This window comes from Jaculus jaculus, chromosome 14, assembly GCF_020740685.1.
Source record: "Jaculus jaculus isolate mJacJac1 chromosome 14, mJacJac1.mat.Y.cur, whole genome shotgun sequence".
Classification (NCBI taxonomy): Eukaryota; Metazoa; Chordata; class Mammalia; order Rodentia; family Dipodidae; genus Jaculus; species Jaculus jaculus.
The window spans coordinates 6,882,809-6,898,268 of record NC_059115.1 but is presented as its reverse complement, the minus strand read 5'-3'; the positions used below and the strand labels follow the sequence as shown (position 1 = coordinate 6,898,268).

The window sequence follows — 15,460 nt, the reverse complement described above, 5'->3', positions numbered from 1 at the left end:
GGCACATGCCTGGGCTATATTAGACCTGCCTCAAAAACAAAAACAAAGGAAAGTCACAATCCTTTTCCTTGTAACCTGTGTTTAGAGATAATTCAACTCTTGTCATTCTCTTCGGTCAAAAGTTATAGTGCATGGGGCTGGAGAAATGGCTTAGTGGTTAAGGCATTTGCCTGTGAAGCCTAAGGACCCATGTTCTACTTTCCAGATCCCACATTAGCCAGGTACACAAAGGTGAGGCAAGCACATGCCCACTAGGTGGCACAAGCGTCTGGAGTTTGACTGCAGTGGCTGAGGCGTAGGGTGCCAATTCTCCCTTTCTCTCTAAAATAAAATAAATTAATAAAAAGAAAAGAAAAAAATTACAGTGCAGCCAGGCATGGTGGCGCACGCCTTGAAGCCCAGGTTTGGGAGGCAGAGGTATGAGGAACATTGTGAGTTTGAGGCCAGCCTGAGACTCCACCGTGAATTCCAGGTCAGCCTGGGCTCGAGTCAGACCCACCTCGACAACAACACAAGTGCAGTGCAGCAGGCTGGAGAGGATGGTGCAGTGGTCAAAGGTGCATGCTTGCAAGCTCTGATGGCCCAGGTTCAATTCTCCAGTACAAATGTAAGGCCAGATGCATTAAGTAGCACATGCATCTGGAGTTCATTCACAGTTGGAGGCAGGTGTGCCCACACTCACTCTTCCCCCTTTCTCTTTCTCTTTGTCTCAAATAAATAAATAAAATATGTTTTTAAAGAAATCACCGTGGTGCACTGGGGGTGGGGCTTTGTGATAGAGCACATGCTTATAGCGCATGGGTCCCAAATTACATTTCCTGCACAAAACAAAATCAAAACCTTGGTGTGGCAGTGCTCATCTCTAGTCTTACTTAGCACTTGGGAGACTGAAGTAGAAGAATTACCACCAGTGAGACCAGCTTGGGCTACACAGTAAAGTTCTCTGTTTCAAAAAAAAAAAAAGAAACAAAATACTACTATGCCGATATCATGGAGATGGAATCAAGATGCTTCCCAAGGGATAAAAAGTGACACAGAAAGCAACTGAGAAGCTAGTGTAAGAAGAATGGGAGCAGGTCCAATTTCTAATGGAAATGCCTTCCAAAGATCAGGCTTCTAAGTGATGCTCACATTCTATTTATTACACATGCCTACAATGAGCAGTCTTTTTTCAGTATGTGAATTTTTTTTTTTGGGGGGGTCCTTGATCAGAAAGACTTGAGCTCCCTAGTACGTGAATTTATTATTCATATAATTAGTAAAACTGAGTATGGTGGCTCATTTGTGATCTCAGCACTCAGGAGCCTGAGGCAGGGGGATTGCAGTGAGAATGAGGCTAGCCCAAGCTACACATTGAGACCCTTTATCAACTGCCCCACATACATATTTTATGTTAGATGTGTATGCAAAGATGATGGCATGGCTTAAGTGTCATAGTTTACACACTGCCAGCTCTCCTCTTCCCTCAAGGTTTTAGTCTCCTCTGTTGTTCACACACTTGCAGGTTGTGTCTCTCGTTCTGCTGAGAGGCAGGTGAGAGGCAGCATGGGAGGCCTGAAGCAGAGGCATGAGCTCCCACACCCTGACTTCCCACGTGTGATACAATGTTTGGAGAGGGCCATGAGTCAAAGTGCCCAGGTGTAGGAGTCAAACACAAAACAGGAGTTCTGACTTCTGGCCAGGCCTGCAAACAAGGCTCAGTGGGAGTATCACGAGTGCTGGGCCAGCAGGGCGGCATGAGACTGGAGTGAAGCTGGGGGGCTGCAAGGCAATTCCTTAAGAGAGCAAAGCAGGAGACGTGGATGGCATGGGAGCCAGTGGCAGCACTGCCTTTCCCTAAGGAAGTACAGGCTGGGAGAACCCTGGTCTTTACAAAGCCCTCCCAGCTACTTCACAGGCGCCCTGTTGAGACGGAGGCAGCAGTCCCGTATCCACTGCACCCTGGTGACATAGCCAGGGCACACTCTGAGGCAGTCACAAGTGGTGCTACAAGCAGACTGAGCATGACAGAGGTCTAGACAGCATTCTACCCAAAAGGACCATTCAGTAAGACGACGGTCTAGATGCTTTAGAAGAGGTCATAGTTAAAGGAAAAGTAGAAAGGACTATTCTGAACTGAAAGGGACTGAGAGGCGACAGTCAAATGCAGTGTACTTACTGATTAATTTAAGTCAACTGAAGACATTTAAACATGGACTACATAGGAAATGCTAATTAAAGCTAATTTTTTTCTTTGAGGTACTGGGAATGAATGGGTAAGTACTTGATTGCTGGGACACACCCCCAGCTCCTGGTGACTGAGTTAGCACAGCTGTGGAGGAGAAGGTCATTGGGCTTAGGACTGAGGCTTTAGTATTATTATTATTGTTTTTGTTTCTTGAGGTAGGGTCTGATTCTAGCCCAGGCTGACCTGGAATTCACTATGTAGTCTCAGGACGGCCTCAAATTCACAGCAATCCTACCTACGCCTCCCGAGTGCTGAGTTTAAAGGCAAGCACCACCATGCCTGGCTTAAAGCAGAGGCTTTTGACAAGGCAGCTATAATCTGCTTCCAATGGTTTAACAACAATCCCAGTTGGCAGGAGAAAGGAAAACGGTGATGAAATTCTTCCCATTGAAGAGCAGGTGATCACTGCACACACAAGTCTTATAACTTTTCAATAGCTTGTACCATATTAACTGGTTAAGGTGGGAAGGTGGGAATGGAGAAATGGCTCAGTGGTTAAAGGTACTGGCTTGCAAATTAGTAAACTGGGAGAAAGAAGGAAAAAGCCATGGCTGTGGTAACACAGGCCTACGATCCTAGCATTGAGAGGGGGAAGAAATATGATGGAGAGTGGAGTTTCAGAGGAAAGTGAGGGAAGGAAAGGAACTACCATGGGATATTGTTTACAATCACGGAAGTTGTCAGTAACAAAAGAAAAATAATTTAAAAAATTTAAAAGAGAAATGCAGAATAATCGGGCGTGGTGGCGCATGCCTTTAATCCTAGCACTCAGGAGGTGGAGAGAGTAGGATTGCCGTGAGTTTGAGGCCACCCTGAGACTACATAGTGAATTCCAGGTCAGCCTGGGCTGCAGCAAGACCCTACCTTGAAAAACCAAAAAACAAAGAAATGCAGGACAAGGAATATTACTTCAAATTCAAGGCCAACTTGGCCTTCAGAGATTGAGTACCAAACTAGCCAAGACTACACAGCAAGCAAGACCTTACGTCAATAAAAAGCTCCTCGGGCTGGAGAGATGGCTTACAGGTTAGGGCGCATGCCTGCGAAGCCTAAGGACCCTGATTCAAGTCTCCAGGTCCCACGTAAACCAGATGCACATGGTGGTGCATGCATGTGGAGTTTGTTTGCAGTGGCTGGGGGCTCTGGTGCACCCATTCTCTCTCTCACTCCCTCTATCTGTAATAAAAATAAATAATTTTTTTTTTTTAAAAAATGCTCAATGAGGTCACTGCCTTCCTCCAGATGAAGAGACGGCAAAGCAGAGATTCTCAAAAAAAGTTAGACAAGTCTAAAGCTCTATTACTATCCCAAAGGCCTCTGCTAGCTATTCTGTTTCTGGATTTTTGTTTGTGTTTTATTCATTTTGATGCAGGGTCTCACTCTGCAGTGCCAGGCTGGCTTCAAACTCACGGCAATCCTCCTGCCCCAGTCTCCTGAGTGCTGGGATTAAAGATGTGTGCCACCATCTCTGTCTGTCTGCTTCTTCTTTTTTTAACTTTTTATTTGCAAGCAGAGATACAAGAGAGAGAGAGAGATAGGATGGGTGCACCAGGTGCACCAGGACCACCAGCTGCTACAAACAAATTCCAGATGCATGCACCACTTTGTGTATATGACTTTATGTGGGCACTAGGGAATTGAACCTGGGTCCTTAGACTTTGCAGGCAAGTGCCTTAACTGCTAAGCCATTTCTCTAGCCCCTATGCTTCTTAATTTTCAGCACAGGAGAAAATGTTACCTGGTCAGCAGGGAATGGTTAGATCAATTATGTCACAATTGCTTCTACAACATTACACAGGAAGGTGTAAAGTAGTCACATGGTCCACTTCTCAAACAAGCTAAGTATGCGTAATTTTTGTCAATCAGAATAAGTATTTTGAGCCTGTCATGGTGGTGCACACCTTTAATTCCAGCACTTGGGAGGCAGAGGTAGGAGGATTGCCATGACTTCAAGGCCACCCTGAGACTACACAGTGAATTCCAGGTCAGCCTGGGCTAGAGTGAAACCCTACCTATATAAAAAATAAAATAAAAGATTGAGTAAAGGAAAGGTGGAGGGAGGGCTAATCAAAATCCAAGAGGATTTAAATAAGTCATGTGGAAACCTACTATTCAGGACAACACACAGGAATCATAGATTGTTACTAGAAAATTCTCCGTGCCAGGGATGGGATACCTTCCACTGAGTTGTTGGCCAGGGAGGGCCCTGATGCCCCAAAACATGAAGGCTATTGCTGACACCCTTGATTTCCCATCAGGAACAGATGGCTAAGACCCTGAAGACTCCACATACTTGGGCTACAAGTTCACTGAGAAATCCTGCTGGAACTGGGCTGAAAATCTCCTCCATGTAGACCAGCTGACAGAAAGCTGAAAAAAGCCATGCTGCATGCAGTTCAATAGGAGAGAGAGAAATCACCAGTGAAGTTACTCAAAAGTGGACACTGCAAACTTTATATTTGGCCAGCCAGGCCAAATGAACCACTGGGTGCAATAGTGGCACATCTGTTATGGGAGAAACCAACTGTCCTCTAATTTAACTGGAGGTCTGTTCCCATGGGAGGGAAAAATACATCCCTGATACTGAATACTTCAAACAGGGGTAGTTATGAGCCCTAGGGTTGTAACATCTGCTGCTGTCTGGCTAAATGTATATACTATGCTCACCAAACTGCCCAGTAAGCATTTCTCTTAATGTTCATACCCACATATTAATGCTACTCTCACTTTTGGTTAGAGAACCTTCTCTTTTTAGATGGCAGTGATCTTGGGATAACTTAGAAAGCATCATGGTGCTGAGAAGTGACAGAGTGCTCAGCACTGCAATATCTCTATATACCTTCCAAGGCTCAGGGTCCTTTGCAGAAGAAGTGATGGAAAGAATGTAAGAGCCAAAGGAAGGGAAGGACTCCTTGCAACATGCTCCTCCAGACACAAAATGGCCTGGATATCCATAACCTCATAGTGCCTGACACTACTACACAAAACCATCATAATAGGAGGAAAAGATGATGACATCAAAATAAAATAAAAAATGATTGAGATGGGGAGGGGATATGATGGAAAGTGGAGTTTTAAAGGGGAAAGTGGGGGGGGGGAGGGAGGGAATTACCATAGGATATTGTTTTCAATCATGGACATTGTTAATAAAAAAATTAATTAAAAAACCTGCAGAAAATAAGTATTTTGTTAAAAGGCATATTTACACAGTTATTTAAGGACAGAGTAACACATTCACAAAAGAATGTCTTGTTTAAAACAAAGGCCCAACAGTCCTACATATATGGGTTGAAGGGATCAGGAGTGTGGAGACACTGTTGAAGAGCAGGATGGTCATACAAGCCATATGGATTGAGGGGCAGGGCTGGTGAGAGGGTAGCAGAAATGAAGGGGACAGGACAGAGCCAAGACACGATGAAGTAGATCTGACAGGCTTGGGGTTTGATCAATGAGTCTGAGATGAGCCTGAAGTGCCAGTGTGTGGGGACAGAGGGACACTGATGCAATGTGGCAGGGCTTGCCTGAGTAGCAGCTTGTAGTGGCTCAAGGTGGACCAGAGTGGGAGAGGTCTCTGCTGCTATCATAAACAGAGCAGCAGGGAGAGATGGCATTTTGCCAGTGGATGCACAAGGGCTTGCTCATGCTGAGTGAAAAGGTAGAGAAGCAAGGGGCGAGATGGGATAACCCAGCTGCAGCACCAGTGGGAGCCCTCAGCCTTGGTGCTATTGTAGTGAGCTGCACCAGGAGGCTGTTTCAAAGGCAAGTGCTTCTTGACAGCAGGACACCTGCTGATCCATGCAGGACATGGGCAGGAGTCCAAAACTACAGGCACAGCTGGCTCAGACTCACAGGTGAAAAGACTAAGAGAAATCTGCTACTCTGCCTCAAAAATTTCCACAAAACAGGTCATTAAGGTGAAAGGAAAGATGAGCAGATTTGCAATGGAGAAGCCTGAAAGAAACCATCTTCACCTAGTGGTGGAAATGAACAGCACTATCCATGGGACCAAATGAAAGCACATGCCTCCTGATCAACACATTAGGAAGAACCACATTCCTGTTCATGTACAAAGTACAAGACAAACCATGCACACCTTCAATCCCAGCACATGGGAGGCTGAGGTAGGAGAATAACAGTGAGTTTGAGGCCACCCTGAGACTACAGTCAGCCTGGGCTACAACAAGTTAAAGGTGCTTGCTTGCAAAGCCTAAAGGGCTCGGTTCAATTCCCCAGTGCCCACATAAAACCAGATACACAAAGTGGTGCATGCTATCTGGAGTTCATTTGCAGTGGCAGGAGGCCTTTTCACAAATAAATAATAAAAGGGTTTCTTTTCCCCACATTTTCAAGGTAGGGTCTCCCTCCAGCCCAGGCTGACTGTAGTCTAAGGGTGGCATCAAGCTCACTACTATTCTCCTACCTCAGCCTCCCAAGCGCTGAGATTAAAGGCGTGCACCACCATGCCCACCTTTCCAAGCCTAGATTCTTTTTATTTATTTATTCATTTGAAAGAGAGGGAGGAAGAGAGAAGGAGAGAATGAGTATGCCAGTGCCTCTGGCCACTGCAAATGAATTCCAGGTGCATGTACACCCTTGTGTATCTGGCTTATGTGGGTCCTTGGGAATCAAACCAGGGTCCTTGGGCTTCGCAAGTAAGTGCCTTAACTGCTAAGCCATTTCCCTAGCCCTCCAAGCCTATATATATATATATATATTTTTTTTTTTTAAAGTTTTTCGAGGTAGGGTTTCACTCTGGTCCAGGCTGACCTGGAATTCACCATGTAGTCTCAGGGTGGCCTCAAACTCAAGGTGATCCTCCTACCTCTGCCTCCCAAGAGCTGGGATTAAGAGCATGCACCACCACACCTGACTTCAAGCCTATATTCTTTTTTTTTTTTTTTTTTTGCTTTTTTTTTTGAGGTAGGGTCTCACTCTGGTCCAGGCTGACCTGGAATTAACTCTGTAGTCTCAGGGTGGCCTTGAACTCATGGCGATCCTCCTACCTCTGCCTCCCAAGTGCTGGGATTAAAGGCGTGCGCCACCACGCCCGGCATCAAGCCTATATTCTTAAGCTTGGAAATCAACATTAGCAGGTCCTGCTATACTACCTTCTCCTCAAAGATTACCCGTTTGTGAACGCAGTGAGAAGAAAGTGAAGGGAAACAATGACAGAATCTGGAGAGCAGAGACACGTGTGAGTACTGATTGAATAAAATTTACACACAATAAAAATTTTATCATCTCAAAAACTTTACAGAAAATTTTAAGGCGGTTTCCCTTGTGGTAAGCCCAAATTGTTCAGTGTGGCAGAAATTAAGTTGCATGACTACAAGATATCCAAGCAGACTAATTATTTTCTTACCTCAGAATTAAGATCATATCACTACATGACTCTCAGGCACCTGAGCAAAATCCAGGAGCAGTCATACTCACAGCTACTCATTTATATTATTAAACATGTTATGTGCTACATCAAAATGTTGTCCTCAAGCAACTTACAGACTCAACGGAACCAAACAGTGCTGTGCACTGACACTGACTGCAATTCTGAGACAGGACTGTCCCCACACACCAACACGCTTATCAGGGCCACACCACAGCCTCCTTTCCTGACTGCTGGAAGTGGGGACCCAGAAGTCCAAGTTGTCAAATCACTCAGTTCTCTTGACAACCTCATACCACACAACCACAGCTTCTAGAACTCAGAAAGCACGAGCTCTACCCAAACTTCCTGCAGGTACCAGGTTAGCTCTGCTGGGGGTTACGTTCTTACCTGTGGCTTCAATGTACTCAATGCATCTTTCAATAAAAATGGGAATCGGTTTCTCTGGAGTCACAACAGTTGTTAAGGGAACCCCAAAATAATTACTCTCCCAGGTTGCCTTGGTGATGGATGGCCGGGGTTTGGGCTTTGGTTTCTGTCCAGGAAAGACAAAAGGAAGCACAAAACAAAGTTAGTATCAACAGGTATACATAAGGGTTACAGAAAGGAACTCATCTTGAGGTGGAAAGTGCTAAAAAGAATTCAAGCAAGACAAACTTGTTCATCTCACTAACTTTGCACTTTCTGGCCTCTAAATGAGATACTGGAAAGTTGCCACATAGTCATACCTTGAATGAGAGAGGGCATTATTAGAACAAAGATGTTTATAAGAAGCCGGCCAAGTTTACTTAATTTTTATAACAGCATGACAACTCCTGACATCCTTCATCAGGGATGCACAGGCATAAACAGGAAGTTTTCCAAACACTACACATGGATAATGGATGGTGTCTACTCATAGATAGATAACATCTTTGAAAGATCAAACATGCATGGAAAACTAGTAATTTCCTCTTTCCAGAAAAGACTCATGGCATGAGTTCTACTAGAACTGACAGCACCAAGTAAGAATTCCCTTTGACATATTAGCTTGGGGTTAACTCCTGATAAAGTCAACTACCAAACAGACAAGTAGGAACCAGGCCCACGCTTACACTCCCAGCACTCTGCAGTTAGAGCAGAAGGGTCAGGAGAGTCCTGGAGCTCTGTCTATTCTTTCTTCATAAGCAGGAGTTTAAGGGCAGTAACAATAACTATCTGAGAACTATGTACAAAGCAAGTCCCACATATATTTCCTTTTAAGCTTTACATTTCATTTTTCCAAGGAAAAGAAGTTTCACAGAACCAAATGACACACCTAGTAAAGAACAGTTCAGGGACTTAAACCCAAGTGTCCAAAGGCTGTGCTGATTAATACCATCAATAGTTAAGATATTCTCAGGCTGGAAGGAGTGCCAGGGCCTCTTGCGACTACAAACAAGTTCCCGATATGTGTACCACTTTGTGTACCTAGCTTTACATGGGTTCTGGGGGAATCAAACCTGGGCCCACAAGCCTTGTATACAATCACCTTTGCCAGGCATGGTGGTGCACGCCTTTAATCCCAGCACTTGGGAGGCAGAGGTAGGAGGATCGTGGTGAGTTCAAGGCCACCCTGAGACTCCATAATGAATTCCAGGTCATCCTGGGCTAGAGAGAGACACCCTACCTCGAAAAACCAAAATAAAATAAAATAAAATAAAAAAATAAAAGCATGCTCCACCATGCTTGGCTCTTTCTTTTTTATATATTTTCATTATTATTTATTAGAGAGTAGGGAGAGAGACAGAGTGAGTGAGAGAAAGGACACACCAGGGCCTCTAGCCATTGCAAACGAACTCCAGACACATGTGCCGTCTTGGGCACCTGGCTTATGTGGGTCTTGGGGAATCAATTAGGCTTTGCAGGCGACTGCCTTAATCACTAAGCCATCTCTCCAGACTGCCTTTTTTCTTTCTCCTTGTTCTTTTTCCTCCTTCATTCTTTGTTTTTCTTTTAAACATTTTTATTTTATTTGCAAGCAGAAAGACAGAGAATGAGCACACCAGGGCCTCCAGCAGCTGCAAACTCCAGACACATGTGCCACTTTGTGCATCTGGCTTTATGTGGACACCAGGAATCAATCTAGGTCCTTGGGCTTCGCAAGCAAGCATCTTAACAGCTAATTCATTTCTCCAGGCCCCTCATTTCTTTCTTAAAAGCACTTTTACTTTGAAACCCACATGGAGGAAAAGAAAGTATTTTATACCAATGGAAACTCCCTAAAACCAAAGAAACCTTTTTTTTTTGAGCTAGGTTCTCATTCTAGCCCAGGCTGACCTGGAACTCTCTCTGTAGCTCCAGGCTGGCCTCAAACTCATTCACAGTAATCCTTCTACTACTTCAGCAAGGATTAATGGCTTATGCCACCATGCCCAGCTGGCCCAGATTTAAACTTTTGACCTTTAGGTAAAGTATCTCTTAAAAAGGGCAACCAAATAATGTCCAGGTAAATTAGGGGTGTCCCCAGCAATCTCTTTTAATCTCCAAGTCACTCAGCCTAGTGCAGCAGGACAGATTTACTTAGTAACTAACTGCACAGGCTATCAAGCCAGGCACAGATCTTTTCTTTCCAGAAAATCCAGGGAAGGAGACAAGGAATGGCCGGGTCATGGGTCAACCTTTCCCTTTTCTTCTGCCCATCCTCATTCCTTTCAGTAACCTTTATATGGGAACAAGTCACTTCCTGTTTAGTCTAAGATTCTTTGAGAACTTCCTGTGCAACTAAATGTGGGGGGGGGGGCAAAGGAAAAAATGTACAGTAAAGGACGAGCAAGACCTTTCCTGACTGCTAGTTGGTAAGATCTTAGAAGACAAGCCAAAGGCAAATAAAACCCCACCTTCACACAGACTGCTAAGTGGTTCTGGGGGAGGAGGTCCTAGAACACCCATGAACCCTTAAGACATGCCTGGCTCTGCCCACTAGGGTATGGCCACTCCTCATCAAGCCATCCCACTGTCCTTGAGGTAAGGAGGCTCTAATTTGGAGGAAAAGCAAATTAGTGATTTCTGACCTATCTTCACAGGAAATAACTGAACCAAACTAGGTTGCCCAGCACCAACTTGTGCAAAGTTCAATATGGAATTTAAGCTTTGCAATCCAGCAGAGATGTGGGTCAGAAACCAGACTGACAAACTCTGTGACTTGGATTAAGTAACCTACCATCTCCAATTTCATGACTGCACAGTGGGCCACCAGGTGGTCATATGGTTAAAAGATGTGATATATGGAAGTGGCTCAGCAAAGTGTACACAGCAGTCATTGAATGAATGTGAGCGAGGGGTGAAGCCCTTCTTTTTTCCACATGGCTGCAACCAGACAGCAGTGAGTCAAGAACAGCTCTCCCTGTTAACTTCCCCACCACTGACAAGGTTAGCTCTGCAATGTGAACAACCAAAAATATCTGTATTTAAACAACATTCTTTCATCAGTCCTGCCACATTTCCCTGTCAAAACTAACACAACAGTATTATTCTTTAATACAACTGAGGTTTCCAAATAAATTGTTGCTAAGGACAAGAGTGGAACTGAAAGATAGGCAAGGACAATGTTTGACCAAATCCAAGTCTCCGGGAGATCTCCAGCCTCAATCCTAGCAAGTGGCCAAACTGAAAGTCCTCAGAAGGACAAGGCATGTATTCCCAGGCCACTGGTCACTAAATGGTTTGCTTCTGCTACCCAAATATTTTGTATGCACCAGACTTCAAGTTCTTTTGAAGCTTAGGCCATCCCACATGCTAGGTAAGTGCTCTACTGCTGGGCCCCCAGTTCCTCACTGGTAGAGTCTACCACTGAACTGCATCCCCGGGTCCTGACCTCTTCATTGCCTTCCTCAAATTCACAACTACAGATGAAGCTGAAGCCTAGGAAAATCCCAACCAGGTCTTGATGGCTATTGGACTTGCGCTCATGAGCTGGGGAAGTTCTTGAGATAGGCAGAATGTGAGTATGTGGATGATGGGATAATGACCATAATAAAGGCACAGAGATGACCAGTTTTTGTTTTGTTTGTTTTCTGAGGGATGGCCTCAGCCCAGGCTGATCAGGAATTCACTATGAAGTCTTAGGGTGGCTCTGAAATCACAGCACCTTCCTACCTCTGCCTCTGAGAGCTGGAACTAAAGGCATGTGCTACCATGCCTGGTTCCAGTTGTTTTTTTTGTTTTTTTTTTGTTTTGTTTTGTTTTGTTTTTTAATTTGAGAGACAGAGAGGAAGAGGAAGAGGCAGAGAGAGACAGAATGGGTGCACCAGGGCCTCCAGCAATTGCAAACAAACTCCAGACTCATGTGCCACCTTGTGCATCAGGCTTACGTGGGTACTGGGGAATAGAACCTAGGTCCTCCTTAGGCTTCTCAGGCAAGCACCTTTATGTCTAAGCCATCTCTCCATCCCCTACACCCTCATCCGCTCCAGTCCCCCCTCCAGCCCCCTGGAGGTATGATCTCATTCTAGGCCAGGCCGACCTGGAATTCATATGTAGTCTCAGGGTGGCCTTGAACTCACTACAATCCTCCTTCCTCTGCCTCCCGAGTGCTGGGATTAAAGGCGTGTGGAGAGATAGCTTAGCAGTTGAGCGCTTGCCTGTGAAGCCTAAGGACCCTGGTTTGAGGCTTGGTTCCCCAGGACCCACGTTAGCCAGGTGCACAAGGGAACGCGTGCATCTGGAGTTCACTTGCAGTGGCTGGTGCGCCCATTCTCTCTCTACCTCTCTCTCTCTGTCACTCTCAAATAAGTAAATAAATAAAAATGAACAAAAATAAATAAATAAATAAAGGCGTGTGTCGCCACGCCTGGTGCAGCTCCCGTTTCTTATGTGGCTGCTGGACTCAAACTGAAGTCCTCGTGCTCGTGCAGTCTGCGCTCTCGCTGGCTGAGCCATCTTCCCAGCCCTACATGAGGACTAAGGTAATGCAGATCCCTCAGGTTGTGTTTGTCTGTTTTGCTTTGTTTTGTTTTGTTTGAGACAAGAGTCTCACATAACCCAGGGCTGGCCTTCAACTCCTGATCCTCCTGCCTTCACCTTTCAAGTGCTGGGATAACAGGCACACATCACCACACCTGGCTTCCTTCCATCAGGGAACTTTATGCTAGAAAGGGAGGCACAGAACCTTAGAGTAACTATGTTCAAATAGCTACAGGACCACCTACTGAATATGGAGCAGACTTATTTTGATGGCACCAGGGGGTCATGCTGGAAAGACAATGGAGAGATTGGAAACTAGATTAGACACCTATTCTTATTTCACCTCAAAAAAGAGTTCAAGATCTAGTTCAACCCTTCAATTTATGAATGTGGAAATGGAGACCAAGCTTTTGAGATAGCATCAATTCCCTTTGCTGAATGGACTAAATGTTTAAAGCTTTAAACTCCTGTTTACAGAATGTCAAAATCCATCATTTAGATAACTGAAAGCTCTCCAGGGTGTCACAAGATGAGGCAAGGGATTCTTGCACAACTAATCTAAAAAGTTTCCTAGTAAGGAAGTCAGAGTTGGTGATACATCATGGCAAGAGTTGGGCTGAGCTGCCAACATTTTAGGCATTTGAAGGGTTACTGGGCAGATTTCACTTGGAAATGCCTTTCTCTCAAGTGGTTTGTCAGATATGTCTCATGCCATATCTGAAGTGTGTCCCTTGCTATGGAGTCACTGAAAGCACCCTCAGCACAGGTACTTAGAAAGGAGAAAGTGACAACACCCAACAGCCATCTTCTTTTGGGGTACTCATGCAGCAGGCTGAATTGGAAACTGCCAAAAGAAGCCAAATCCTAGAAAAATCTATATATCTGCACCTTAAATGAAGAGTCTAACAGGGTCAAAACCACAACAGTGACTTTGTGTGTGTGTGTGTGTGTGTGTTTTAAATATTTTCTTTTCTTTATTTATTTGAGAAAAATGGCGGGGGGAGGGGGAGAAGAGAGAGAGAGAGAGAATGGGCCTGCCAGGGCCTTCAGCTGCTGCAAATGAACTCCAGATGCATGTCCCCCCTTGTGCATGTGGCTTATGTGGGTCCTGGGGAATTGAGCCTGGGTCCTTTAGCTTAGCAGGCAAGTGCCTTAAACACTAAGCCATTTTTCCAGCCCCACAACAGTGACTTCTGAGGAGCACGAGTTAGGTGCTGGTGCTGCATACAGCTCTGCAACCCGTGCACCCTTAAAGTCAAGGGTTTATCAGCTCCTTCACAGCTGAGGACAGAAGCTCTGCAGAGCTGTGGCCAACAGTGCCAAAGTCCACATGGATTCCTCTGCCATGAAAATGCCAGGCGGGACCATTTGGAATTACCTCCTTGTTACCTGCACTTTCCTTTTTTGATAATGTTTGTGGAATGAATAACAACTTGTAGTCATGTACCTCCTGGTTTCCTTAAAAGCACACCTAAAGCTAGGTGTGGTAGCTCACACCTGTAGTCCCGCTCTCAGGAGGCAGAGGCTAGCCAGAGAAAATAGCAAGATCCTGTCCTGAAAAATAAGCACCTGGCCGGGTGTGGTGGTACATGCCTCTAATCCCAGCACTTGGGAGGCAGAGGTATGCATCTGGAGTTCATTTGCAGTGGTAGGGAAGCCCACTTTCTCCCATCAGTGCAAATGAAAAGTAAGTAAGCAAATAAATAAATACTGAGAGCTAAAATCAACCAAGTGTAGTTGCTCACATCTTTAATCTCAGCATCAGAAGACTGAGGTAAGAGGCTAGCCCTGAGTGGTAGGCTACACAGTGAGTTCTAGGTCAGCCTGGGTTAGGGTAATACCCTGCCTCAAACAAATTGCCTCTGCCTTTTTCTCTCTCCCTCTCTCAAATACATAAATAAATAAAATCCTTAAAAAAAAACTTGCAACAGGTGTGTTGTGCACGCCTTTAATCCCAGCACTCAGGAGGCAGACTGCCCTGAGTTGGAGGCCAGCTTGAGATCACATAGTGAATTCTAGTCCTGTTTCTGAAAATTTAATATAGTTCAACGTAAGGAGCTTAGGGCTATTGAGATGGCTCAGCAGTTAAAGCACTTGCCTACAAAGCCTAATGATCTAACTTCAACTCCCCAGGACTCACGTTAAGCCAGATGCAGAGAGTGGTGCATGTATCTGGAATTCATCTGCAGTGGCTGGAGGCCCTGGTGTACGCATGCTCTTCTTTCTCTTTCTCTCTCTGTGAGTAAATAAATAATTGTTTTAAAGAGCTTTGGGCTGGAGAGATGGCTTAGCAGTTAAGGCGCTTGCCTGCCAAGCCTAAGGACCCATGTTCTATTCTCCAGATCCCACATAAGTCAGATACGCAAAGGTGAGGCAAGCACAAGGTTGCACATGCCCACTAGGTGGCCCAAGTGTCTGGAGTTTGAATGCAGTGGCTGAGGCCCTAGTGCACCAATTCTCCATCTCTCTCTCTTTCTCTAAAATAAAAATAAATTATTTTTTTTAAAAAAAATTTTAAAAAGAAAGCTTTTAGGGCTGGCAGTTAAGATGGCTTGGCAGTTAAGGTGCCTGTAAAGCCAAAGGACTCATGTGGCGCATGCATCTAGAATTTGTTTGCAATGGCTGGATGCCTTGGCATGCCCATTCTCTCTCTTCTTCTTCTTCTCTTTCCCTCTCTCTGCCTCTTTCTCTCTCAAATAAATAAAAATTAAAATGCTTTTAAATTAAAGGCACTTTACTTGAGATGCCTGTTGGCCATGTAAGTTGGATGTAGGAAATGGTACAAATATCTGATGTTCATTTGCAGTGGAAAGAAGTCCTGGGACAGACAAAAAAAAAAAAAAAAAAAGACCACAGTCACCACAGAGTTAGGCAGATAAACTTGCACCTAGCACAATGTCACACACGAGATAAGTACTTGCTAAGTC

The 15,460-nt window shown here is 44.9% G+C and overlaps 1 protein-coding gene across 1 annotated transcript in view; it reads right to left on the bottom strand.

Annotated features, from left to right (window-relative positions):
- Arhgap35 (Rho GTPase activating protein 35) overlaps positions 1-15,460 on the bottom strand; it is a 182,227-nt gene that overhangs the window by 62,618 nt on the left and 104,149 nt on the right. The window contains exon 3 of the mRNA XM_045133246.1: positions 8,001-8,145. Coding sequence (XP_044989181.1) covers positions 8,001-8,145 — 145 coding nt within the window. The remainder of the gene's footprint in view (positions 1-8,000; positions 8,146-15,460) is intronic.